Raw genomic sequence first — 26,781 nt, forward strand, 5'->3', positions numbered from 1 at the left:
CGTACGGTGGCCCCCTCCCCCCACTCACAGTCCGCAGCCAGCTGCCTCCAAATTGCCCGCCGCGCACCAGATGCAACCTCTCCACACTCAGAGTCACCCCCCCCCACCCCCCCCCACTGTTTGCTAACCTCACCCCCGACTGTAAGCCCATTGCCACAAAGAGCAGGCGATACAGTGCCGGGGACAGGGTTTTCATCAAAACCGAAGTGGAACGGCTCCTGAAGGAGGGGATTATTGAGGGCAGCTCCAGCCCCTGGCGAGCCCAGGTTGTAGTCGTTAAGACCGGCGAGAAACAACGCCTGGTCATCGACTACAGCCAAACAATAAACCGCTACACCCTGCTGGATGCCTACCCACTCCCCCGCATAGCTGACATGGTCAACCAGATCACGCAGTACCGCGTCTTTTCGACCATTGACCTGAAATCAGCGTACCACCAGCTCCCCATCAGCCCTGAAGACCGCCAGTATACTGCTTTTGAGGCAAACGGCCGCCTCTATCACTTCCTTAGGGTTCCCTTCGGCGTTACTAACGGGGTCTCCATCTTCCAAAGGGAGATGGACCGGATGGTCGATCAAAACGAGCTGCAGGCCACTTTCCCTTACCTAGATAATGTGACCATCTGCGGCCATGACTTGCAGGACCATGACGCAAACCTCGAGAAATTCCTCCGCACCGCCCAACTCCTGAACCTGACATATAACGAGGAGAAGTGCATATTCCGCACAGACCGCCTCGCCATCCTTGGCTGTGTTGTGGAACACGGGGTCATCGGTCCCGACCCGGACCGGATGCGTCCCCTTATGGAACTCCCACTGCCCCACTGCCTAAAAGCTCTGAAGAGGTGCCTAGGGTTTTTTTCCTACTACGCTCAGTGGGTCCCCTACTATGCAGACAAAGCCCGTCCGCTGATCAAGTCCACCTCTTTTCCCGTGACGGCAGAGGCCCGCTTAGCCTTCCACCGTATCAAGGAAGACATTGCCAAAGCCACCATGCACGCAGTGGACGAATCCATCCCCTTCCAGGTGGAAAGCGATGCGTCCGACTTCGCTCTGGCCGCCACCCTTAATCAGGCGGGGAGACCTGTGGCATTCTTCTCACGAACCCTCCAGGGCCCGGAGACCAGACACTCCGCAGTCGAGAAGGAGGCCCAGGCTATCGTGGAGGCTGTGCGTCATTGGAGGCACTACCTGGCCGGAAAACGATTTACCCTGCTCACTGACCAGCGTTCAGTTGCTTTTATGTTCAACAACAAGCAGAGGGGCAAAATCAAAAATGACAAGATCTTGAGGTGGAGAATCGAACTTTCCACCTACAATTACGAGATCTTGTACCGGCCTGGGAAGCTCAATGAACCCCCAGATGCCCTATCGCGTGGCACCTGCGCCAGCGCGCAGATCGATAGGCTGAGGGCCCTCCACAATGACCTCTGCCACCCGGGGGTCACCAGGTTCTTCCACTTCATCAAGGCCCGCAACCTGCCTTACTCCATCGAGGAGGTCAGGACCATGACCAAGAACTGCCAAGTCTGCGCTGAGTGCAAACCGCACTTTTATAGACCAGACAGAGCCCACCTGATAAAAGCCACTCGCCCTTTCGAACGCCTGAGCGTCGATTTCAAAGGGCCTCTCCCCTCCTCCGACCGCAATGTGTACTTCCTCAACATCATTGACGAGTACTCCCGGTTCCCGTTCGCTATCCCCTGCCCGGACATGACCAGTGCCACGGTCATTAAATCTCTGAACAGCCTCTTCACCCTGTTCGGTTTCCCCAGCTATATCCATAGCGACCGGGGCTCATCGTTTATGAGCGACGAACTCCGCCAGTACCTGCTCGCTAGGGGTATAGCCACAAGCAGGACCACCAGTTACAACCCCCGGGGGAACGGACAGGTGGAAAGAGAGAATGCAACAGTTTGGAAGGCCGCCCTACTAGCCTTAAAGTCTAGGGGCCTTCCAACCTCCCGCTGGCAGGAGGTGCTTCCCGATGCGCTCCACTCGATTCGGTCACTGCTCTGCACTGCCACCAATGCCACCCCTCACGAGAAAATGTTTGTCTTCCCAAGGAAGTCCACATCGGGGACATCGTTACCGCCATGGCTGACATCCCCAGGGCCGGTACTACTGAGAAGACACGTGAGGGCCAATAAAACGGACCCCCTGGTCGAGAGGGTCGACCTCCTCCATGCCAACCCCCAGTACGCTTACATTGCGTACCCGGACGGGCGGGAGGACACAGTCTCCATACGAGACCTCGCACCCTCGGGGACCGCTGTAACCCACTACCCATTACCACCCCCCCCCCCCCCCCCCCCACGACCCGATATCCAACCTCAGCAGCCGGCTCACCTCGGACCGTCACCCACGAGGACTACACTCCAGGGCCCCAGCCTACACGGGACGCGACGCCGGAAGCTCCACCACCCCTGCCGTCGCCACGTCGATCACAGCGGCAGACAAGACCTCCGGAGAGACTCCAATACACGAACTTTTAAATACACTTCACCCCGCCGGACTCATTTTTAAACAAGGGGTGAATGTGGTAAACCACTGTTATAACCTGTATGTGTATTCCACTAGGTACAGGTCTGGACATGCCTCGGCTGACTCCTCCCACTATTCCAGGTATATAAGTGACTACCTCCCAGTCCCTTAGTATTCTGGACGGGTCGACCACTCGAGACAAGACCTTCATTCTTTAGTTAATAAAAGCCTGGTTGTTACTCGCTTAACCTCAGTCTTTTGAGTAATTGATGGCGCATCAACTCATAATTCTGAGATTGTGCAAATTGAGCATCCAAGTAGACCTAATATTCCACTTAAACTGTCAAAAACTTTCACCTTGCATGGCCCTATTGGAACCTCTCTCTGGGGGTCTGGGTTTGAACCCGGGTCCACCCCTCTCAACTCCCATTGTGAGCCAAAATCATTTTTGTCTGACATCTTGTACTGTAATTTCTAATTTCAATGTTGGGAGAATCTTGCCTCAACTGTGTGTTTTCTTGAGGGTCCCCCCGCCAACTCCACATGAGTACTGCAAGGCTTTAAGTGCCAATTGATAAACAGAATGTAAGTATGTTCCCCTACTAATAACCCTTTTAATGAACTTGTTACTTTTTTCCATTTTCCAGTTGGTTTTAAGATTCTTGCAAGACATTCCAACATTGTAGCAGATATATTCTACAAAGGAGTCTGAAATATTTACTAGACTATTAAGACGCAATTCCTGTTTTTTCACAACTGTTCATGTTTCAATAAGAGTGCTGTGCAGTAACTGCATTGAGCATGCTAGCTGTCTATGGTACCTGCCACCAGTGAAGTTTACAAAAAGTTGAATTTGCCACAAAATTCTATTTTTCTGGATCCAGTAACCTTTTTTCCTACTGTCAGTGTTTTTCTGTAAACATGGTTGAGAATTTATGTAAGCCACCATCACATTTCCTTGTTTTATTTTCCCTTTCTTGTAGATGGGAAGGTCATCATACATGCCCTGTAATCGTCCCACTTTACCACTTATTTGGGGCCGTGCCTCCTGCATTGCTAATCTGGGTACCAAAGGTAAGCTGCTGTTCAGAATTGCTTCATTCCACATGTAAAACTTGGTACTATGGGTGGGGAATGGCAAGGGAACTTTGGTGAGTGATCTTCCCTCATTTTTCCCACTCCGTTGTATACATGGCCTTATTCTGAACCATATCCTTAGTATTCTTCTCCCATTTTGTCAACAGTCTTGACTTGTCTATCTGCATTGGAGAAAGCCTGTGTACCAAACTCATCCGTGCTGTATAAAAATGTAGTTTGTATTCTTAGTTAAATTATTTTTTCAAAAATGACCAATGACACCATCTCCTCTTAGCCTATTTATAAAAATGTCCAAACTCTTCTTTCAAATGGATAGTTTTGATCGTTCCAAGAAGTACACCTATATCTCCACATCAAAAATAATCTGATTCAGTTAGAGGTTACTCTTGGGAGCAATCCAGAAAAAGAGGCATTCGTCGACCAGTGTTCCACACTGAACCGTGGTTGGAGAGAAGGTGCCGAGGCCCACATAATCTCTGGTAGTGGAACTGCTGCGGTGCGGCCTGATGCTGGGACTGACTTGTGCATCAGTGTCCTTGTGTAGATGGTGGTGTCAGTGCCTTATGTTACTGTCTCCAACCTGGTAATTGTAAAGATTCCCATACTGCTCTACACCCAATAAGGGGCAGCTTTGACTGACAAACTTTCCAATTGATGCATCTTTTGCAAATGCAAGAGATGAGCTGTTGACTGGGGAATCTTCTCGGACTCCTTAAGCATTATGTACACTGGCACATTGAGTCTTTAAGAACACGTGGTGTGTAGTGTGCAGATGGCTACTATAGACTTGCTGACTTTCTGATACTGACTCAAGGGGGGTGATTTTGCCAATGGGGGCGTGTTGGAGGCGGGACTGCTGCTTGTCGGGTTTTAGTCCCACCTCCATCGACTTGTGGCCAACCCACGCTATTTTCCCTTGATTGACCTTGTTAAGCCTGCCCAGCGGGCTTAGCAGGCTAATTAAGGGGAAGCCGGTTACAGAGAACGTCAGCGTATGACGTTTCATCTGTCAAAAGTTTTTGACAGATGAATTGTTATCATTTGACAGCTTTGAGAAGCTGTCAAACACTGACATTCTCTGTTGTTTGGCGAGTTCTTGTGCTCAAGGCTCACCAAACCTATTTTCTGAGCAGAAATCAGATGGCTGTTGCATCGGAGAATGTAGCAGCCATTCTGTCATCTCTGCCGTGGAGATGCCAGAGCCTCCGGATCCCCAACGACTGAAGCCTGCACGAAGAAACAAAGGTAAGGAAACTTTTTCTAACACTTTTCACTCGCCTCACATACTTACCTCTCCACACTTGCACCCATCACTCACCTCCACAGCGCACTTTTGGACCCCTCTGACCCACTGCTCGCCTCGGTGACCCTGGCGGGAAGCCCGCACCTCTGCTGGAAAAATGGGGATAATAGGCAGTTAAGTGGCTGTAATCCCCTTCCCGCCTCCAGGAGATGGGACCCGGCACGGGTCGGGTACCCGCCTCCTGGGAAGATGGCACAGAGGTGGGTTTGGGGGCGGGATGGGTACCCGCCCCCAGATTCTGCCATTTTCCCGGCAGTCCCACCTCCATACCCGCCTCCCCAGGGCTGGCAGAATCGCCCCCTTGACTTTGGTACAGGCATTCTCAGCATCACTAGTAGAGCACCACTTTGTGCTTAATCCTTCTGTTGCTAGCCCTTTGATACTGACTAACTTCCCAGACTGGAAGGACGAACATCCTAATTAGAATTGACAGGAAGGGTGAACTCATTATTCTGCCACTTACGAATCTATTACCATTTTTGATGGCCAACTCCTGCATAGCCTCACAACAGAGGCTTATGTCACAAAAAAGCCAGGTGCCAGTAGGGAATCTCTTCTGGACTTGGAGTTGTCCTCAGCGCAGATATTACTATGATTCTATAGCTCCTCCAATGTGATCTGCACTCAAAATAGTGAGAAAAATCGAGAGTAAAACGAGGTAGAGTGCTGGGCCATGGAGGAAAGGAGTTGGATACTGGAAAACTGCAGCAGATGATTGACATTCTCAAGGTAATTTGAGAATATATTGTATCAGATTCACTGAATCAATTGTATTGTGGCAAAGTACCTAATGGAAAGATTTTTTTCCCTTTCTGAATAGGGATCTATTCTATTTTTGGGTATTTTTTTTCTCCTGTGTAGGATTTGCTATCGTGTAGATTGAACTTGTTTTGAACGAATGAAGACCACCACTCCTGTAATACAGAATGTAACCTTGATCCGTGCATTTATATTACCGTTCTGCATATTTTGAGTAGTTGCAGAACACCACCATTTAGGCGAGGTATCAGTCAGGCCACCAGGTTCAAACTTTCACTAATTTTGACTTGACTGCAGATCAGAAGCCCAAATGATGTTGATGCAGAACTCGCTTTCTGCTATACCCCAGTCTTTTTTTTTTCTTCCCTGGGTTGACCTTGTGTACCTGCTATATTTTTGGCCAACGTACCTTTGTGCTTCTTTGTTCAACCTCTCCGATTTATGACACTGCAAATTATGAAGAGTTCAAAAATAATACTACTAAAGTACATTTCATTCTCTGTCTTTTCTGGTAATTACTATTTTAGCTTTGCATGAAAGAGGTTTAATACTTTACCATTTGTTTTCCCTTTTCAGGTACTGAAATAAGCTCTCCAAGCAGAGTTCTTCAGCCAATCAAACTATATAACCAATTGAGCAGTAGACATCATTTCTCATCCCAGAAATCAGCCAGCCGTAAACCTGATGGCCTGGACTTCAACTTGGTCTGTATATGTCTCTGGATAGTAGTGAAAGAGTACCAAGCATCTTGGTATTCTTTGCAAATGAGCAGGACTATAGCTTATGCAAACATTTCTACCTCTGCCCCCTCGCCCCAGGATCACTAGAGTAATGTGCTGAGATGGTCTTGTGAATTATAAATTTCTTTCCTTTACTTCCTTCCCTTCTCCCTCCCACCCCCCCCCCCCCCCCAAAAAAAAAAACACAGGGATATCAAGATGGTGGCTGGTTACAGTATGAAGTACTTTATTAAATTATACTGGACCCAATCTCAGTCAGACCATTGGGAAGGTTCCTAATGGAAACCAGGTATCTGCTCCCTCTTAAGATGGAGTCAGTTAGAAGTGTTCTTCCCCTCCTAGCAGCTAATCACAGTGACCCTAGGAGTAAGTTGACTATCTTGGCCATTGAGTGGCATGAGAACACCAAAAGAGGGAGAAATTATAGTCATTTTTTTCAATCCCATTGTTTCTACTTAATCTAACCTGTTCCTGCTGTGTTCTGTGAAAAATGCTATATTGGAGCAACTGTTTTACTACTGGCCTATATGATTAATCAGTTGTCTCAATGAAGTTAACCTTCTACAAGTTTTGGCAAACTTGGGTTGTGTGAAATCTCCTTTGTGCTAATAGTTCCTATTTATTGTATCAATCTTTTGTTCTGTGTCCTCACTTGTGATTTTATGGGTCTTTTCACAAAAGAAAAACGAGACAGTAAGATCCCCTCACTTTGGGATAACCGCTGTGCTGTTCCGGGGTTAGGTTTGAAGTGCAGTCCTGGGTCTACACACACCAGAACTTTGCATTCAAGGACTGCTGTAAGCGTTCCTATGGCAGGTGCAAAGTGGGGGAAATACTGCATGGCATGTGTGAAGAATCAATTGCAAAGTATACTGGCAATAGTCACTGACGTAAGAAAACTACTAGGCACTTGGTCAGAGTATTAAACAAGGCTTTAATCGACTGTTTCACAACATTGAAGTCTAGTTATCCTTCACTAGTTCCTGTTTACAAAATGTCCCTGAGCAAGCTGGGCCCGTGCCCGAGTATTTATACTCTCCCTGGACAGTGCCACCAGCAGGCCACCCAGTATATTTCATCGGTCATTTCTACATGAATGGCACGATTTATGTCAGTCACCATGAGCAGGGAACTTGATTTTGGCTTCCTAACTCTCAATATATTTTGGGATGCAGAAGAACTAAACTGGGCCTTTGTGAAGTATTTTTAAGGAGGCAGTTAGAGAAGGAAGGAAGTGCGTCATATATGGATTGTTTCTGCACCCCGCCTCCCCCCACTCCAGCTATTCTACAAATGAGTCTCTGATTCAGTTCAGCCTGGTTCAGATTTTGTGCATTCCGTTGATGTTGCCTAAGCTGTGAGATTTAGTCATCCCTACACAGGAAGTGGCAATCCCAGCCTCCTACTTAAGTTATTTACTGATCTTTTTGTTGCAAATATTAAATATAGATGAAACAAGAAGTGTTGGTAGTCTTCAATGTTCAAAGCAATCTTTAGAAAAGTTGAAGCCATGGCAAACCTCAGACGTCCTCTGTCTGTAGAATCAATGCTTTTAACTAACTACAAACTTTTGAGCATCCACTCGTTATTTGACCATTGGTGTTTGACCAAAGATTGCATTTTTTTTTTCTAGACCTCTCCCGATTTTTGGATTTCAAGTTGCTATAAATTAAGAGTGTAGATGTAAACTGGGATAGATTAATGACAGCTGAGCCAGTGAGGTCATTTGGGCCAAAATGGTGCTATTTTCCCCTTTCCCAAAATTACCCATTCCCATAATTTGGCCATTTTTTTTCTATCTTTTTGTGTCCCCATCTCTCTTTCCCCCCAGCCCCCCCCCCCCCCACCCATTGAAATCTGGATAATCTAGAACTGCATAACATTTTCTTCATATCTCTCTCTTCAGATGGAAGGAGCTTATGAATCTTCCAGCTGTGCTCCCCCCATGTTTGTTTCTGCTGGAGTTCCCGGCACTTGGAAACCAGATGGCAAAGGTAGGTAGAAAAAAAGACTTGCATTTAGATAACGCCTTTCACGACCTCTGGACATCCCAAAGCGCTTTGCAGCCAATGAAATAGTTTTGACGTGTAGTCACTGTTGTAATGTTGGGAAATGCGGCAGCCATTTTGTGCACAGCAAGCTCCCACAAACAGCAATATGATAATGACAGGGCAGGGTGGGTGACCTGGTGATGGAAGGTGTCATCGACAGTGCGAGTGTCTCACCTCCTGGCTCCCCAAAGCCTTACCACCATCTACAAGGCACAAGCCAGGAGTGTGATGGAATACTCTCCACTTGCCTGGATGAGTGCAGCTCCAACAACACTCAAGAAGCTCAACACCATCCAAGACAAAGCAGCCCGCTTAATTGGCACCCCATCCACCACCTTAAACATTCACTACCCCCACCACCGGCACACCGTGGCTGCAGTGTGTACCATCTAAAAGATGCACTGCAGCAACTCACCAAGGCTTCTTCGGCAGCACCTCCCAAACCCACGACCTCTACCACCTAGAAGGACAAGGGCAGCAGGCGCATGGGAACACCACCTGGTTCCCCTCCAAGTCACACACCATCCTGACTTGGAAATATATCGCCGATCCTTCATCGTCGCTGGGTCAAAATCCTGGAACTCCCTCCCTAACAGCACTGTGAGAGTACCTTCACCACACGGACTGCAGCGGTTCAAGAAGGCGGCTCACCACCACCTTCTCAAGGGCAACTAGGGACGGGCAATAAATGCTGGCCTTGCCAGCGACGCCCACATCCCGTAAACAATTTTTTTTTTAAAAAGCTTCCACAAACAGCAATGTGATAATGATGGGGCAGGTTGGGTGACCTGGTCCCAGTGCTGTTTTTAGCTGAATGTCAGGAGACAAATAAGTGGCCCAGTGGTGGCTCCCCATTCACTTTTCCCCTTTTGCAGCATGGCCAAGAACTGCTCAGCAGAGTGAAGGTCGAACCTGCATCCTCCATTCTGTCTAATACCCACCAGTAATTCAACTCTTGGCAGAATAAACATCAAGAGTCAATGTAATTAAATTTCGCATGGGACTTGGTGCAAGTTAGGTTACGGGCAGCAGAGTTTTGGATGAGCTCGAGTTTATTGAAAGTGGAAGATGGGAGGCCAGCCAGGAGGGCGTTGGAATAGTCAAGTCTGGAGATAACAAAGGCATGGATGAGGGGTTCAGCAGCAGATTGGCTGAGGCAGGGGCGCAGACCGGTGATATTACAGAGGTGGAAGTTGGTGGTCTTGGTGATGGAGCAGATATGGGGATCGGAAGCTCAGCTCAGGGTCAAATAGGACGCAGAGGTTGCGAACGGTCTGGTTCAGCCTGAGACAGTGGCCAGGGAGGGGGATGGAATCGGTGATTAGGGAACGGAGTTTGTGGTGGCGGACTGGATGTCGGACAAGCAGTCTGACAACACAGGCAGTGGAGAGGTCGAGAAAGGTGGTGGTGAGGTAGAGCTGGGTATCGTCGGCGTATATGTGGAACAGAAAGTGAGAAACCTCTTCACGCAGAGAATTGTGAGACAGTATTTATCTGCCAATTATGAGTTTTGCTATCGAGGTGGAGCATGGATTGGACTGAGATCGCTCAAAGTTTTCACCGAAGATCATTGATCTCCGTGTCAGAGGAGATGCCATCATCCTTTGTGCTAGCTTAAGACCAAAGTCCCAGCCATAAAATGAACACATTGTGCCATAGACTCATGTTGTCACTCTGATGGTTTTGTAAGACTGAGGTGATGCTGATACTGTGAAAACCTCTCTTTCTTTCAGATCTAGAAATGCAAACACCTGACAGAGTGTTACGGCCATCTAACCATCACTTCAGCAGTACTCGGGCGCCATCACAAATCCTATGGCATCCGAGACGTATACCTGCTCCCCCTTCAAGTGTGGTCAGTATACATCTAGGGTTGGGTTTGAACTGGTGGTTTGTGTATTAGACTTCTGAGAAATCATTTTGAGTACCGATGATCCAAGGGTAGTAGATTGGTATAATAAACTAGTAACTGGACAATGTATTTGTAATGACCGTCCTATCCAAGGAAATTGAAAGCATTTTATATTAATCAGTACAAAAAGAAAATACTGCAGATGCTGGAAATCTGAAATAAAAACAGAAAATGCTGGAGATACTCAGCAGGTCAGGCAGCATCTGTGAAGAGAGAAACAGAGTTAATGTTTCAGGTCGATGACCTTTCGTCAGAACTGCTTTTGTCCAGTTCTGACGAAAGATCACTTATAAAGAATCCTCGTTTAGGTGAGGTAGTAGAGAAATGTAGAACAATACATCAGCATGAGTTGCTATCTTTACAAGAAAGGGGAGGGGGACTTGAAGGGGGATATAAAGGAACTTGCTGGAAATAAAATAGAAATTCATGCTCAAATGTACTGTCTAGTACTTTAAGATTTTAACATTTGATTTTTTTTGAGAGTTACTTGTGTTGAGTAAAATAAGTGAACAGTAATTTTCCTTTAAACTCTGCATTAATTGTTTAGTTTATAGAGTTATACAGCACAGAGAGGCCCTTCGGCCCATCGTGTCCGCGCCGGCCATCAAGCCCTGTCTAATCTAATCCCATTTTCCAGCACTTGGTCCGTAGCCTTGTATGCTATGGCGTTTCAAGTGCTCATCTAAATGCTTCTTGAATGTTGTGAGGGTTCCTGCCTCTACCACCCTTTCAGGCAGTGAGTTCCAGATTCCAACCACCCTCTGGGTGAAAAAGTTCTTCCTCAACTCCCCTCTAAACCTCCTGCCCCTTACCTTGAAACTATGCCCCCTGGTTATTGACCCCTCTACTAAGGGGAAAAGTTCCTTTCTATCTACCCTATCTATGCCCCTCATAATTTTGTACACCTCAATCAGGTCCCCCCTCAGCCTTCTCTGCTCTAAGGAAAACAACCCCAGCCTGTCCAGTCTCTCTTCATAGCTGAAGCACTCCAGCCCAGGTAACATCCTGGTGAATCTTCTCTGCACCCTCTCCAATGCAATCACATCCTTCCTATAGTGTGGCGACCAGAACTGCACACAGTACTCCAGCTGTGGCCTAACTAGCGTTTTGTACAGCTCCATCATAACCTCCCTGCTCTTGTATTCTATGTCTCGGGTAATGAAGGCAAGTATCCCATATGCCTTTTTACCCACCTTATCTACCTGTCCTGCTGCCTTCAGGGATCTATGTACATGCACACCAAGGTCCCTCTGATCCTCTGTCCTTGCTAGGGTCCTACCATTCATTGTGTATTCCCTTGCCTTGTTAGTCCTCCCAAAATGCATCACCTCACACTTTTCAGGGTTAAATTCCATTTGCCACTGTTCTGACCAACCCATCTATATCGTCCTGTAGCCTGAGGCTTCCCTCCTTGCTATTTACCACTCCACCAATTTTCGTGTCATCTGCGAACTTACTGATCATACCTCCCTACTTTCATATCTAAATTATTAATGTACACTACAAACAGCAAAGGACCCAGCACCGATTCCTGCGGTACACCACTGGACACAGGCTTCCAGTCACAAAAACAACCTTCGACCATCACCCTCTGCCTCCTGCCGCTAAGTTCAATTACATTTACAGCATAATTGCAAATTCAGGTCAAAACAAGTTCGTAAGAAAACTACGAAGCACTTGGTTTGAGTATAAAACAAGGCTTTAATCAACTGTTTCACAACCATGAGCTCTAGTTACATCACTAGTTCCTGGTTACAAAAACGTCCTGGGCAAGCTGGGCCCACGCCCGAGTATTTATACTCCTTGGACGGCGCCACTAGCTGGCCGCCCATTGTTATCTCATGAGACATTTCTACATGAATGGTAAGATTCATGACAAGTTTATTGAAGTAAAATGAGTTAAATTCTAAAATGCTGCGTACTCAAATGCTCCCACCAATCATGAACATTTAGTGACAATATGGGCTCAGCAATTTAATAAAGAACTTGTATATGTGTACTTTTAATTGCCATTAGTGGTACAAAAGGGGAGTTGAGAACTTTTTTCACCCAGAGGGTGGTGGGGGTCTGGATCTCACTGCCTGAAAGGATGGTAGAGGCAGAAACCCTCATCACATTTAAAAAGTACTTGGATATGCACTTGAAGTGCCGTAACCTACAGGGCTACGGACCAAGAGCTGGAAAGTGGGATTAGACTGGATAGCTCTTTTTCTAAAACACTGGTTCAAAATCAGTGTTCACACTTAATGGAGTGACTGACAAACCCACAAAGCCAGTATGACTTCAAAATGAGCAGTTAAATGTGTTCCTATTGCTACTAATACTCTTAATAAATTCTTTGAAAATTCTCACTACCCTGTTCAATTTGTAGTGTTCCTTCTCCTGTATGTGTTGAGAATTTGAGATCCTGAATTTCTGCTTCCAAGCACTGTCCTTTTTCATTCACAGACGTTCAAAAATTTGGTCTAGATTCTTTTGTTAACCTACCTTTTTTCATTCCTACAGGTTGCAACTTACAAACCTGTGAAATGGTCAGATGTTCACTCTGTTACGGGCAAGGCAGATGAGAGTAATGCCTCAGACCATGCAAAGGATGGTGAATATCTGCCAATGGTGGGTGAAGGATAGTGAGACCGTATTTGTGTCACGTAGCACATTACCAACTTAAATCAACAGAAAAAGTTGCAATGTTTGTTCTAAGACTACTGTATATGCTCTTGTACAAGACAAGAATTGATGTCGCTGGGGTTGAAAGAGCTGTTATAAAACTCATCTTTTTGGCCAAGCTTTCAGTCACCTGTCCTAACTCTCCCCTTGTGGCTTGGAATCCATTCCTTTTTCTCCCTCTGTAAAGTGCCTCGGAAAGTTTTTTTCAGTTAACGTTGCCTTATAGACATAATAAGTTGTTGTTGAACGAGGCTGCTAAATATTGCACTAAACGAACGTTGTCCAAATAGCTGGTCACTGCGCAAACAAAATGCAGAAATTGGCTTTCTCGAAATTAAAGGGGTGTGACCATGTTGGTTACCTTTTTTTCAAATTAGATAGGCCTCCTGGTTTTAAAGAGTGTGTTAACTGTCTTAATTACAAATTTTAAGCAGTTTTGTATACGCAGATGGGCAGAAATCAAAGCTAAAGCCTTCAGTGTTGTTCCATCAATTGTCACTAGGAGGTACACTCTCTAGAACCGCCACCAATGCTTCCCAATTCTCTGATGGGGTGCAAATGAAGTTGTGTATAATAACATATCAAAGTGAAGGCGTGATGAGATTTTGCACTGCGTACGTAATGGGTTTGACACCTCTATTTTAGGATCGGATAGTACTTCGTCTTTTTAATGATTCAGAAGATCCAAATGAAGTCGAGAAAGCAACAGAGCCCCCAAGCTTGAAGCAAGAATTGGAAAGACCAAAGTCCAAGCAGGGTCCAGGGCTAGTCGATCTAAAGCTGGAAAAGCTAAAGGTACAAGAACCAGCGTTTAATGGCTGTAATTTAAACACTAGTTAAAATACACATGTACGGCTTCCAGTAATGTCGTTATTTGTTGACTTTTTATCACTTGGGTGTTATAAAACTTTGCTCCTTTCATAGCCTCATTAATTTCCTTCTCTTTTCCCAACAATTTCATATGGCATTGTGGGAAAGGGAGGAAAAAAGAGGAACTCTTCTCCCCTCCAGCATCCTTATTAAAAAAAAACTAATGAATACAGTTTGCATAATTAGCTTATGATTCTTTCAACCTAAGGTACTAAGACTAATGGGAGTGTTTTCCCTTTTTGGTTTCCGTGTTCTCTTTCTCATTTCTAGTGCTAATTTTCCTCCCCACCTGCCGTTCCCTGGCTAAAAGAAGAGCTGCTCAATTCTCTGCCAGTACTTCTGTTCTCCACTCCTCACAATGGCATAGCTGAGCATTCACCGTGTATGCATCAACGTTCCCGCCAAGCTACGTGGCTGCGCAGCTGTCTAGAGGTCCCACGCAGGCCGCTTACCGGCTTTTGACTGGGAGATTTTGCACATGCGTGACATTTTGAATAGGCCGCGCAGCCCGTTCAAGGGACCACGCACCCAAAAGAAAAAATTAAAGGGAGCATTGGTATGCATCTTTCTTTGTGATCCGTGATTTAAGAGTGGAGTACCAAGTGCTGTGTCATCATTTTCTTTCTGTTTTCTCCAGGTTCTACATAGAAACATAGAAGATAGGAGCAGGAGTAGGCCATTCGGCCCCTCGAGCCTGCTCCGCCATTCAGTGAGATCATGGCTGATCATCCAAATTCAGTACCCTGTCCCTGCTTTCTCCCCATATCCCTTGATCCCTTTAGCCTTAAGAAATATATCCAACTCCTTCTTGAATATATTTAATGAATTGGCCTCTACTGCCTTCTGTGGTAGAGAATTCCACAGGTTCACCACTCTCTGGGTGAAGAAATTCCTCCTCATCTCTGTCCTAAATGGCTTACCCCTTATCCTTAGACTGTGACCCCTGGTTCTGGACTCCCCGACCATCGGGAACATCCTTCCAGCATCTAATCTGTCTAGTCCTATTAGAATTTTCTAAGTTTCGATGAGATCCCCTCTCATTCTTCTAAACTCCAGCGAGTACAAGCCCAATCGACATACGTCATTCCTGCCATCCCAGGTATCAGCCTGGTGAATCTTCGCTGCACTCCTTCCATGGCAAGAACACCCTTCCTCAGATAAGGTGACCAAAACTGCACACAATACTCAAGATGTGGCCTCACCAAGGCCCTGTACAACTGCAGCAAGATATCCTTGTTCCTGTACTCAAACCCTCTCGCTACGAAGGCCAACATACCATTTGCCTTCTTAACTGCCTGCTGCACCTGCATGCTTACTTTCAGCGACTGGTGCACAAGGACGCCCAGGTCTCGTTGCACTTCCCTCTTCTCCCAATCTATTGCCATTTAGATAATAATCTGCCTTCCTGTTTTTGACACCAAAGTGGATAACCTCGCATTTATCCACGTTATATTGCTTCTGCCCAATCACCCAACCTGTCCAAATCATACTGGAGTTTCTCGGCATCCTCCTCACACCACACACGCCCACCCAGCTTTGTGTCGTCTGCAAATTTGGAGATATTACATCTAGTTCCCTTATCTAGATCATTAATATATATTGTGAATAGCTGGGGTCCAAGGACCGATCCCTGCAGTACCCCACTAGTCACTGCCTGCCACTCGGAAAAAGACCCATTTATTCCAACTCTTTGCTTTCTGTCTGCCAACCAGTTCTCTATCCAAGTCAATACCTTGCCCCCAATCCCATGTGCCTTAATTTTACACGCTAATCTCTTATGTGGGACCTTATCGAAAGCCTTCTGAAAGTCCAAATACACCACATCCACTGGTTCTCCCTTATCTATTTTACCAGTTACATCCTCAAAAAATTCCAGTAGATTAGTCAAGCACGATTTACCTTTTGTAAAGCCATGTTGACTTTGTCCTTGTTCATGCTCTTGAGCTGTTGTGATTTTTATTTTACAGAAAATTGAACTTCTTGCACAGCTTCTTCAGAAAGAGATGCAAGAGGTAAAGGTGATTGAAGAGACGCTCACAGAAAGCAACTGTGTCGCAAGTGTACCCATCTTCCCAGAAGAACATCCCAATTTGGCTGGTGCCGTCTTGACAAGCAGACCAATCGCCACAGCCTTGAAGCAGCAAGAAGCTGAAAAACATGCCCTGCCTTCCCACTGTACGGCCCTGACTTCCAATCAAACACCTATGCCTGTGGACTGTTCAATACAGACTAACTGTGTTTCTGGAGCTGCAAATAGTCTTCCTACCATCGGCCACCAGTCTGAGCTGTTGCTTTCTTCTACTGACATGGCTTTGAATGTGATGGACACATTGCCCACACCCGTTTCCCAGAGCTCTTCACACTTGCACACAACTGTCCAGGGGTTAAAATCCCAATCTCCTTTTTGCAGTGGAAACAGAGGTGTGAGCTACTTATCATTAGTATCATAGAATCATTTATATATGTAGATTTAGGAAGTTAGATAGGTTGCTTTTATAATGAAAGGACTGTTTCTACCATATTATTGCAGCATAATATTCTGCTGCTACAGTTAACCGGGCCAGTCCTTTTAAGGCCACAAATTCCTAATTGTTGTAAATGGGGATAATGAGGTTAATTTCTGTCGGTGAGGGAAGTTTTCAGATCGGCGGGTGCTTGTATGGCTCCAGGTCAATATAAAATGATTGCCTATCTTTGTTTATTTAAATTTTGACACTTTCTGAAGTAATATCCTGATGTATTGTAAGGATGAGAAATGCCATGATATTAAGGGTAGACCGTGTGAGATTCACAGCGCTCTTCTCATGTGTTTTGAATCCCTGTTTAGTCTCTGAGCTAAAAGTATCCAGCAGAAACTGGGAATGTTCATTCTCGGCACAGCAACCAGATCTCTGAAGAGGAGTAAAAGTCCCTCCAGGTTACTGGAATGAAGAACATTCCATTCCCCCTACAAAAGCAACATTTTTTTTTAAAGGAAAAAGACTTGTATTTGTGCAGCACTTTATTGTCTATCTCACCAAGATCTCAAAATGCTTCACATACAATGGATTACTTTTGAAGTGCAAAGACTGCTGTTATATGTCGGTAACCATAGCAGCCATTTTGCTCAAAGTAAGATCCCATACATAACCATATAAGAAGAATGACCAGCTAATCTGTTTTAGTGGAGCTGGTTGAGGGTGAAAGTTTGGCCAGGACATTTAACCTCCACCCAAACAGCTGTGTCAGTACCGCACTCCAGTGTCGGCCTAGATTGAGTCCTGGATTGGTGCTTGAGCCTACAATCTTCTCACTTGGAGGTGGAAGTGTTATCAACTGAGCAAAGCTGATCATTGATCAATGAATAACTATTGCAGTTTGATCCCACTTTTTATTCTCAACTGGAGTATTGTGTCCAGTTCTGGTCACCACACTTTAGGAAGGATGTGAAGGCCCTTGAGAGGGTGCAGAGGAGATTCACCAGAATGGTTCTGGGGATGGGGGATCTTCGCTACAAGGACAGGTTGGAGAAGCTGGATTTGTTTTCATTAAAGCAAAGGAGGTTGAGGGGTGATTTGATCGAGGTGTACAAGATTATGACTGGTTTGGATAGGCTAGACGGGGAAAGGCTGTTCCCACTAGTTGATGGTACAAGGACTAGGGGACACAGATTTAAGGTTTTGGGCAAGAGATAAGGGGGGATGTGAGGAAAAACTTTTTTACGCAGCGAGTGGCGAGGACCTGGAACTCGCTGCCGACGGAAGTGGTGGAAACGGAGACACTCGATGTTTTCAAGGGGAGACTGGGTGGGCACTTGAGGGAAATAAACTTGCAGGGCTACGGGGATAGAGCGAGGGAATGGGACTGACTGGATTGCTCTACAGAGAGCCGGCACGGACTCGATGGGCCGAATGGCCTCCTTCTGTGACGTTATGATTCTGACTCTATTCATGAATTGTAAAGTCTATTCACAGGTGCAATTTAGAAATGCTTCTTTTTCCGGAGAAGTATAAAAAGGACAAGTTCTGGGTTTGGATACTACAATTGAAAACAAAAAAATGTCCCACTTAGTTACAAGTATTCACCAAAAGACAGTTGATCCGAGTTTTTTGGAAATTATTTGAGTACCATTAGAGTTGCGCTGGCAATTTTAAAAGCTGCCTGTTCTGACCTCCAGGCAGAGCTACCCTGCTCTCGACCAGCATCAAGCAAAGGTTTGGTGAGATTCTTCCTGGATGCCGAAAACGTTTCCAGGAGGCACTTTTAGACGACGAGGTTTCCTGTTGGCTCGCTCGTGCCATCCAGTCACCTGATGGGAGGATAAAGAGGGAGAGAAACTGCACCAATCCAGTAGCCAAAATACTTGAGCAACAAGAAGTTATGGTGAGTAATACCACCACCAAAGAAGAACTTCCGGGGTATTGTCCCTTGGTCTAGTGTGAATTTTGTTCCTGGGAAGGGAAAGGAGCAAACAAGGTCAATCTTTCTTACAGTAGCATTTGTGATTTACAGTATGCCAATCTAGGTTTGTGACTTGCACAAGTGTACTTCAGCAACAGTTACAAGTTGACGTGAATATTTGTAAAAGCTTTTGTCTCTCTTTCTGCATGGCTTTCAGAAAGTGAGACGAAAGCCCTCATGGGGAACGGAAGAGTTTTGCCGTCTCCAAAGAGGGACCTAGGTGTCTTTGTACACAAATTACTGAAAGTTAATATGCAGGTACAGCAAGCAATTAGGAAAGCAAATGGTATGTTGGCCCTTATTACAAGAGGATTGGAGCATAAGAATAAAGACGTCTTGCTGCAATTATATAGGGCCTTGGTGAGACCACACCTGGGGTACTGTGTACAGTTTTGGTCTCCTTACCTTAGGAAGGATATACTTGTCGTAGAGGGAGTGCAACGAAGGTTCACCAGACTGGTTCCTGGGATGGGGGGATTGTCCTTTTTGAGGAGAGATTGAGTAGACTAGGCCTATATTCCCTTGAGTTTAGAAGAATGAGAGATGATCTCATTGAAACATACAAAATTCTTAAGGGGCTTGAAGGGGTAGATGCTGGGAGGATGTTTCCCCTGGCTGGGGAGCCTAGAACCAGGGGCCATTTAGGATTGATGAGGAGAAATTTCTTCACTCAGAGGGTTATGAATCTACCCCAGAGGGCTGTGGAGGCTCAGTTGTTGAGTATATTCAAGACAGATCGATAGATTTTTGAATATTAAGGGAATCAAGGGATATGGGGATAGTGCAGGAAAGTGGAGATGAGGTAGTAGATCAGCTATGATCTTATTGAATGGCGGAGCAGGCTCGAAGGGCCGAATGGCCTCCTCCTGCTCCTATTTCTTCTTCTTGTGTTCTTAAAATGCAGACTCCATTTTAATCTTTTTCAAATTACCATACTGAGTGAAACAAACATGCTAGCTTTGGTTCTAACTTTTTAGCTGGTTTCCTGTTTTGGACTGTATGTTCAGTTAGTTGTCACCATTCAACAATAATCTGGACATGCCCCATCAAAGTATTTTTGTATTTTTTTTTTCTACAGAGCCTGCATAACTGGCCCAAATTAAAATCTGTTTCTGGTGCTAAAGGAGCCACCCTTGGTTCTGGGCACAAACCTGTGTCACCACTTCTTTAAAACAAGGCTGCCTTTCATCCTTCTTTAAATTTGAATAGCTTTGCAAAACTTTCCAGCTATGTACACCACCACCCACTGGACAGATGGGTGTGTTGCAAGAGTCTAACTGGAGGGGGCAGTTGATTTTTATTCTTTTTGTTCCAAACCTTTTTTATTTTATTCGTTCCTGGGATGTGGGCATCGCTGGCAAGGCCAGCATTTATTGGCCATCCCAAGCTGCCCTTGAGAAGGTGGTGGTGAGCCGCCGCCTTGAACCGCTGCAGTCCGTGTGGTGAAGGTGTTCCCACAGTGCTGTTAGGTAGGGAGTTCCAGGATTTGGACCCAGCGATGATGAAGGATCGGCGAGATATTTCCAAGTCAGGGTGGCGTGTGACTTGGAGGGGAACTTGGAGGTGGTGGTGTTCCCATGCGCCTGCTGCCCTTGTCCTTATAGGTGGTAGAGGTCGTGGGTTTGGGAGGTGCTGCCAAAGAAGCCTTGGCGAGTTGCTGCAATGCATCTTGTAGATGGTACACACTGCAGCCACGGTGTGCCGGTGGTGGAGGGAGTGAATGTTTAAGGTGGTAGATGGGGTGCCAATCAAGCGGGCTACTTTGTCCTCGATAATGTCGAGTTTCTTGAGTTGTTGGAGCTGCATTCATCCTTTCAGATTTGTTTGCAGCCCTAAAACTGATCGCAGAAGCTTTTAAATTGGTATTATCTTGGATTCTAACTCTGCATATTTCTGCTCCACAGCACTTTGTCCCAATCGAGCTGCCCCCTTGCATAACCAGCCAGAAGTCGCTCCAACAATTTCTGGTGTCAGTTCATGAGGAGCAAACATGTCCTGCCCTGTGGGTGGTGCAATTATGAAGTTTGGTATTTTCTTTTTTCATCATCTGTATCATTGCCTCGAATTCTGGTGAGGAGACTGGTTTAGTTGCAGAAATGTGAAGTTGTGGACACTTCAAGAGCTTGATTGACTATGCTTGTTGGGTACATGAACAGTAAATGTCCATGGCGATTCCTTACTAAAACCGAAAATCCATGCCATCTATGTAATACTCAAGCTGTTTCACATTTTGTGATCAATCAACTATATAAACTGCCTAATTAGCTCAAGTATAACACTTTTCCTGCTGTCTTAGAAACAATCGGTTTCATCGCTGTGTAAATTGTCTAATTTTCAAAATACATTCTCCATTTCATCAGAAATGATGCCCTCTCTGTCATGAAGACTTTCCTTTTTTGATCGTGTGAGTTCCAGCATCAATTTCTTTTTGTCCTTTAAAGGTCTCCAGCTTAAAAATTACAGGATTGACTTTACTCCAAGTGCCTGAGCTCTCGTACTTAACACTAACACTCTTTAACCAGTTGGCTCAGATCTTTTTGTGGGGCTTTGCTTTCTAAAATGTGTAATATGAAAAGGACATGATTATAAATGTTGCTGTAATTTTTTTTGGAGTTGCTTGTTTTAATATCACAGGGCTCCTGCAGTTTCACAATCTTTACATCAGTTAATTGAAATGTTCCCTGTAAACAGAAGGCAGAGGTGGCAGGAACTTTACTACCACGTAATAGGTATTGCCAGTTTTCCAACTGAAGACCTGAAGGCATATACAGGAAACTCTCGATTTACCGGCACCTAAATAACCGGAAATCTCTGTTAACCAGCAAAATTCAGGAGTAGGTTCAGGTAAGTTTTACTTCATATTAGTGGCCGTTCCTGGATCTGTGGCTGTGTAATTGGGGTTCCTGCACTTGTTGCTAAGCAACAGGGACGCTTGGTCTGTGGCTGGGCTTCTTGCACCTGTTGCTAAGCAACAGGGAAGCCTGGATTTGTTGCTGTGTACGGAGCTCTCGTACCTTTTAACTATACCTCTCTGTAATCCGGACTTTTTGATAAACCGGCACCACGTTGGTGCCAGATAAAAGAGTTTCCTGTATTGGATCATGTGACTGGTCCTGCAGTATAAGGACAAGCTTTTTTTCTAACTGTCCCAAAGATGTAGGTATTTATCTGTTGTAAGCTGGATTGTTGGCCACCTGTTGATAGTAGAGTCCCCAAAATCATTTAAAGATTTGATTCAGATTCTACCAGGAGTGTTCAACTTTTAAGATCTAACCAGAGTTCATCTGCAATAATTTGTCTTTAATGCCACCATGTTTTCAAATTTTTAAAAATACAGCACCCGTTCTGCATGTCTCCATTGTTTGGTGTAGCTGAAAGCTTCTATAGGGCATCATATTTGCATCAGTGCTAATCCTCATTATGGAAATGTGGCCTGATATAAATCTAGTGATGTCTTCCTGGTTTCCTGTTCCCCATTGAAAGAAACATCAAAACACTCTCTCTTGTCTGCCAGGATTCAGTTTTAATACTTCTGACACAATTTCAGTTATCAGTTTACTGATAAGCAAGTGACCTGGTAATTTGGATGTCAGTAAAACTGTTCCAGTACACTTTTTAAATGGAAAATATTCAGGTCTTGACTCTGAGTTCATCCCTTGATGCCCGGCTAGGAACTTAATTTAAATTGTGTTTTCTCTTGTCCCTGTTTTAGAACCGTACAAGTAACAAAACAAATTGAAGCTTCGCTTAATTATTTTGAACTTTCAATACTTTCTGTAAATTAACCATTCCAATCTCTTACCTTCTGCTTTTGACTTTAATCTTTGACTTGCAGGGAAACGACACTGTAGCCTGACTATATTGTAGGATTTTTTTTTTTCATTTCTTAATTGAAAAATTCAGATTTTCCATTAGTTATAATACCTTACTGTAAATGTCTCAACTAAATCCGCCAAAGTCTCTTCAAAGTTTATCCTTTCATCTTTAAACACCTCATGACTGCCTTTAGTCCATTATGGTTACACTAGTCCCTTAAGGATTTTTGTATGTCTTGTACATTTTTGTATATGTATGTACGATGCAAATAAAGCTTTATTGCAACTGTCTTTGAGTGTTTATTTTGAAATGGGATGTATTTAACAAAGAACACAAAGTGAAACCTGATTTACATTCTTGCCCCTGTACCCATCAACAGTTACACAGACTAGTCACACACTCACACCTCATTAACCATTTACACAGAAGCATTGCCACTGGCTGAGAGATGGTTATTCTCTGCTCCTCTCAGTGGGGAGGAGGCCTAAAGAGAGAAATAGCTTTAATATGGGTCCAAAAAAACCCCAAAAGAACAGAACAGAGCAGAGCACAACAAAATCAGTCAATCTATGCAAACTAACAGCAAATGAGCACCACACCACACTGAACTTACTGTAGCCACCAAAAAATGAACATAAACATCAGACTTTTCAGAAGTTCAATCTTTTCAGGAACAGAAATAAAATTCACTCAAAATACTGATATTGGGCCCATTCAAATAAATGGGGAAATTCTAATATTCTCTCCAGAAGGTGCTGACTTTTGCTGGGGATCCCTGGCATTCAGCACCTCTCCCAAGTGCTCATTGTTGAAGTGTGACGCTCGACAGTAAATGTTGGCAGGTTATTTGGCTATGGGAGGTTTCACAGCTGAACCCAGTTGCACTCTCACCTGAACTCCACACGTGCTCTTTCCAGCAAGAGTTAATGGATAGCAATCACGGAACGGTAACACTGGCTGGGGGACAACACAGGCCAATAGGGTGGTCCCAGCACTGCCCAGCTGGAACTAATTCAACACAAAACCGCGACCAAGCCTGGGTCTATGGCTCCGTTCAAACTGGGTCATCAGGGAGCCCGGATTTAACGGAACTCCTTAACTCACATCAGTTCAAGCAAAACCCCTCATTGCTGCACCGACAGGACAGAGTTCCATTGTATAACACAATATATGTTTACAGTATGGAGCATAGACCTGTTGGGCCGACTGCCCTGTTTCTGTGCTGTAAATGCTATGTAATCCTGTCTCCTGACTCTCTGACCTACTGCATCTTAGGGTAAATACTTGTGTGCATTGCTTGTGCTGTAATTTCAAGTCCCTTTGGTAAAAGCAGTAGTTTGGAGTAGAGAAAGATACACAATCAGTGGCAGCCCAAGGGTATGAATTTCAAACAGATGGTATCCTTGGCCCTTTCCAAGGTCATGAATGATTGTAAATTCTTTTTGTGTAGGTAGATTGGTCTTCCTCATTCTTGAAATACAATCATCAGTAGATAGCTAACATTCCCCCTCTTGCCTGTGCAACGTGCATTAGGGTTTCATTTAACCTCCGACCAATTTTTTTCCCTGCCTAAATAAACCAAATTTTATAGTAGTTCTCGACCTAAATAAATTGTAAATCTAAATCATGTGCTGTTGGGACTTGTCTTCATCTTGGTGAGGTCTGTCAATGTTTTGTATCTAGTAAACGTGGATCATTTTACATCGGAATCGTCCACGCACTAATTACGATCTCTACACATTTTGAAATGAAACAGGAAGCTGGGTTGCCAGAAGATGGTGCTATTCACAATCTCTTTTTTTACTCCGGTCTCTGCCCTGCTTCTGTTTTTTTTACAACCTGGATGTTGCCAACATCCAAGCTTTTTCAAAGTTCAATAATTGGTGTAAGTGGTGTGTATCTAACCCGAGAAACTGTCTAACAGAAACTTGCTTTAATTATTCTCGTGAATAATTAAGGGTGGCTAATATTTTAATGATTCACTTTTAAATGATTAGATTAAAACATTTTTAAAAGGTGTATCTGTATCTATCTCAACATTACCCCCTTATGGCTTTGTGCTCCTGGGAAGGGGATTAGACATCTACTGCAGAATAACTTCTGCTTTGTGTTGTAGATTAGAGATTTATAATCCCCTGGGTCCATTGTACGCATTTGTGCAGATATGCTTCTACAGTCCAGAAACCTGATGCTGGAATACACTGACAACTCATGGCCATTTGTTGCACATTTTATCATTAACCGTTTGCAGTAACATTATATGGGGCTTGAAATTATACTGTGAGGTCATGGGTGTGAAGCCATTAAACTGTTTGTTTTAGCAGAGGCATTTACCAATTTTGAGAGATTTTGACTTAACACATTACCCCACAGTGTAATTTCAACTACCATGGTGTATTAATTACACAAATAATCTTTGTACCCAAGAATAAGGTTGAAAAAGAAACACAAAAGTAACTATGCCTGTATTAAGCTGCAATATATGCACTGGATTTTATGATTAAGATATTTAATAAATCGAATGTTAGACCATTAACTTCTGTAACAAGACTTTTACATTTGTGAAAACTTCCTTCTATTTGTTATGATACTAACTATGGTGCTTAATACTGTACCTTAGTGTCTGTCTTACTTTACCAGCAAAGCAACAATAGAGCTACTGTTGTGAGGTGTATGTGACCATCCAGGACTACACTTCTATCTGCAACACACAGTCCAAATATTCTGGGGAGGTTGGATCAACTGCGTTGTCCCATAAATGCCCTGGAATCCCATCACAGCTACATTGTGAATCCATATCGTTGGTAGGAAAACATTGGCCGTCGTTCAGTGCGAAATGAGTGGTTGTGTTGCAATGCTGGGTTCTAACTCCTCCACTTGTTGCCTGTGGTGTACTATTTACAGCCAGCCAGTACCAATGGAACACCTGTATACAACAGGTGTCCTATGTTGCTGGGCCCACCAGAGACCTTTTTTTCAAAAAAAAAATGAAAGATGCACCTCTGAGGGGCGATCAATTTGCCTTCGCCTACTGATGCCTTGTGGCAGACCTAGCAGAGTCCAGATGTTTTTTGCTGGCTTAGAGGAAGATGGTTCCTTTAAGCAACTTTAGGTGCCAGAGTCCTGCAGCAGCAGAGATTTTCCACCTCCAGCACAGGCAGAAACACTCCAAACTATTTACATTAAGATTACTCCAGGAAATTTGGGGTCAGCAGCACGACTATGGATTTTTCCATTTGTTGTTTGGTGATGGGGTTTACCTAAAGTTTCGGTAGGTGATAATTGCTCAGACTGGAAAATTGGTTCTGTCGATGTAGAAAGTAGCATCTAATCAGGGGAAGCATGCTTGATTTCACTCAGATTTTTGTCTTTAACAGTTATCTAGTGGATGTCAAGAGTTTTGTTCTTCTTGATGACACCGCCTTCTACAGTGCAGTTTGAATCATAGAATAGTACAACACAGAAGGAGGCCATTCGGCCCATCGAGTCTGCGCCGGCTCTTTCGAAGAGCAATCCAGTTAGTCTCACTCCCCCCGCCCCTGCTCTTTCCCCATATCCCTGAAATTTTTTCTCCTTCAAGTATTTATCCAACTCCCTTTTGAAGGCTACTATTGAATCTGTTTCCACCGCCCTATCAGGCAGTGCATTCCAAATCTTCTGGTTCTTTTGCCAATCACCTTAAATCTGTGCCCTCTGGTTAATGACCCTTCAGCCATTGGAAACAGTTTCTTTTTATTTATTTACTCTATCTAAACCCTTCATGATTTTAAACACTTAACTCCTCATCAGAAAGAAAAGTGAGAACCTTTTTTGAGTGTAGACCCTTTGTCAAAAACCAGTCATGGCCATAGTTGACCGGAAATAGTAGCAGAAAACTAGGAAATCTTACGCAAGCTTGGCCCTACTTGTCACTGTTGGTAACTTAAGTGTTCTACAAAATCCTCCCACAGCTCTAAAGCACCACTCCCAGATTCTCTCCACTGCCCCCTCAAAGCATCGCTCCCAGTGTCTGCCCTCTTCTCCTTCATTGCCATCCATATCCCCTCAGCACTGCTTTTACCTCAGTCTTGCTGGGAAGTGATTCCAGCTGCTGCATACTGTAGGCAGGAACTCCTGTTCTCATAAGAACTCTAGCCCATGGTATACAGTGGCCAGATCCACTTCCACTAGCAGCAGAACTTCCATACAAGTGGCACGTTGATTCTTGTCAGTGAATTCTGAAACACTGACTGGACCCCCAGTCAAAGAAGTGGGGAGAGAATCCAGAATGAGAACATGTTGCGCGTAAGGAATAGTTCCAATCACAAACCCAATTTTTGTAGTTACAATGTGAAAAACTGCCCAGGTATGTCCTGTCCACAAAATGCAGGACAAATTCAATCCGGCCAATTACCGCCCCATTAGTCTACTCTCAATCATCAGCAAAGTGATGGAAGGTGTCATCGACAGTGCTATCAAGTGGCACTTACTCATCAATAACCTGCTCACTGATGCCCAGTTTGGGTTCCGCCAAGACCACTCGGCTGCCGACCTCATTACAGCCTTGGTCGAAACATGGACAAAGGAGCTGAATTTCCAGAGGTGAGGTGAGAATGACTGCTCTTGGCATCAAGGCAGCATTTGACCGAGAGTAGCATCAAGG

At 44.7% G+C, this 26,781-nt stretch overlaps 1 protein-coding gene across 1 annotated transcript in view; it reads left to right on the forward strand.

Moving 5' to 3' along the window:
- Nucleotides 1–22,429, forward strand: part of troap (trophinin associated protein) — a 41,636-nt gene extending 19,207 nt beyond the window's left edge. Inside the window, exons 7-15 of the mRNA XM_085972847.1 lie at nt 3,467–3,557; nt 6,220–6,347; nt 8,290–8,377; nt 10,168–10,289; nt 12,852–12,959; nt 13,659–13,808; nt 15,851–16,304; nt 18,040–18,245; nt 20,228–22,429. Coding sequence (XP_085828973.1) covers nt 3,467–3,557; nt 6,220–6,347; nt 8,290–8,377; nt 10,168–10,289; nt 12,852–12,959; nt 13,659–13,808; nt 15,851–16,304; nt 18,040–18,245; nt 20,228–20,344 — 1,464 coding nt within the window. The 3' untranslated portion in view covers nt 20,345–22,429. The remainder of the gene's footprint in view (nt 1–3,466; nt 3,558–6,219; nt 6,348–8,289; nt 8,378–10,167; nt 10,290–12,851; nt 12,960–13,658; nt 13,809–15,850; nt 16,305–18,039; nt 18,246–20,227) is intronic.
- The last annotated feature ends 4,352 nt before the right edge of the window (nt 22,430–26,781 follow it).

Source organism: Somniosus microcephalus, chromosome 33, assembly GCF_052327205.1.
Source record: "Somniosus microcephalus isolate GS21.2 chromosome 33, FLI_Smic_1.0, whole genome shotgun sequence".
Taxonomy (NCBI): domain Eukaryota; kingdom Metazoa; phylum Chordata; class Chondrichthyes; order Squaliformes; family Somniosidae; genus Somniosus; species Somniosus microcephalus.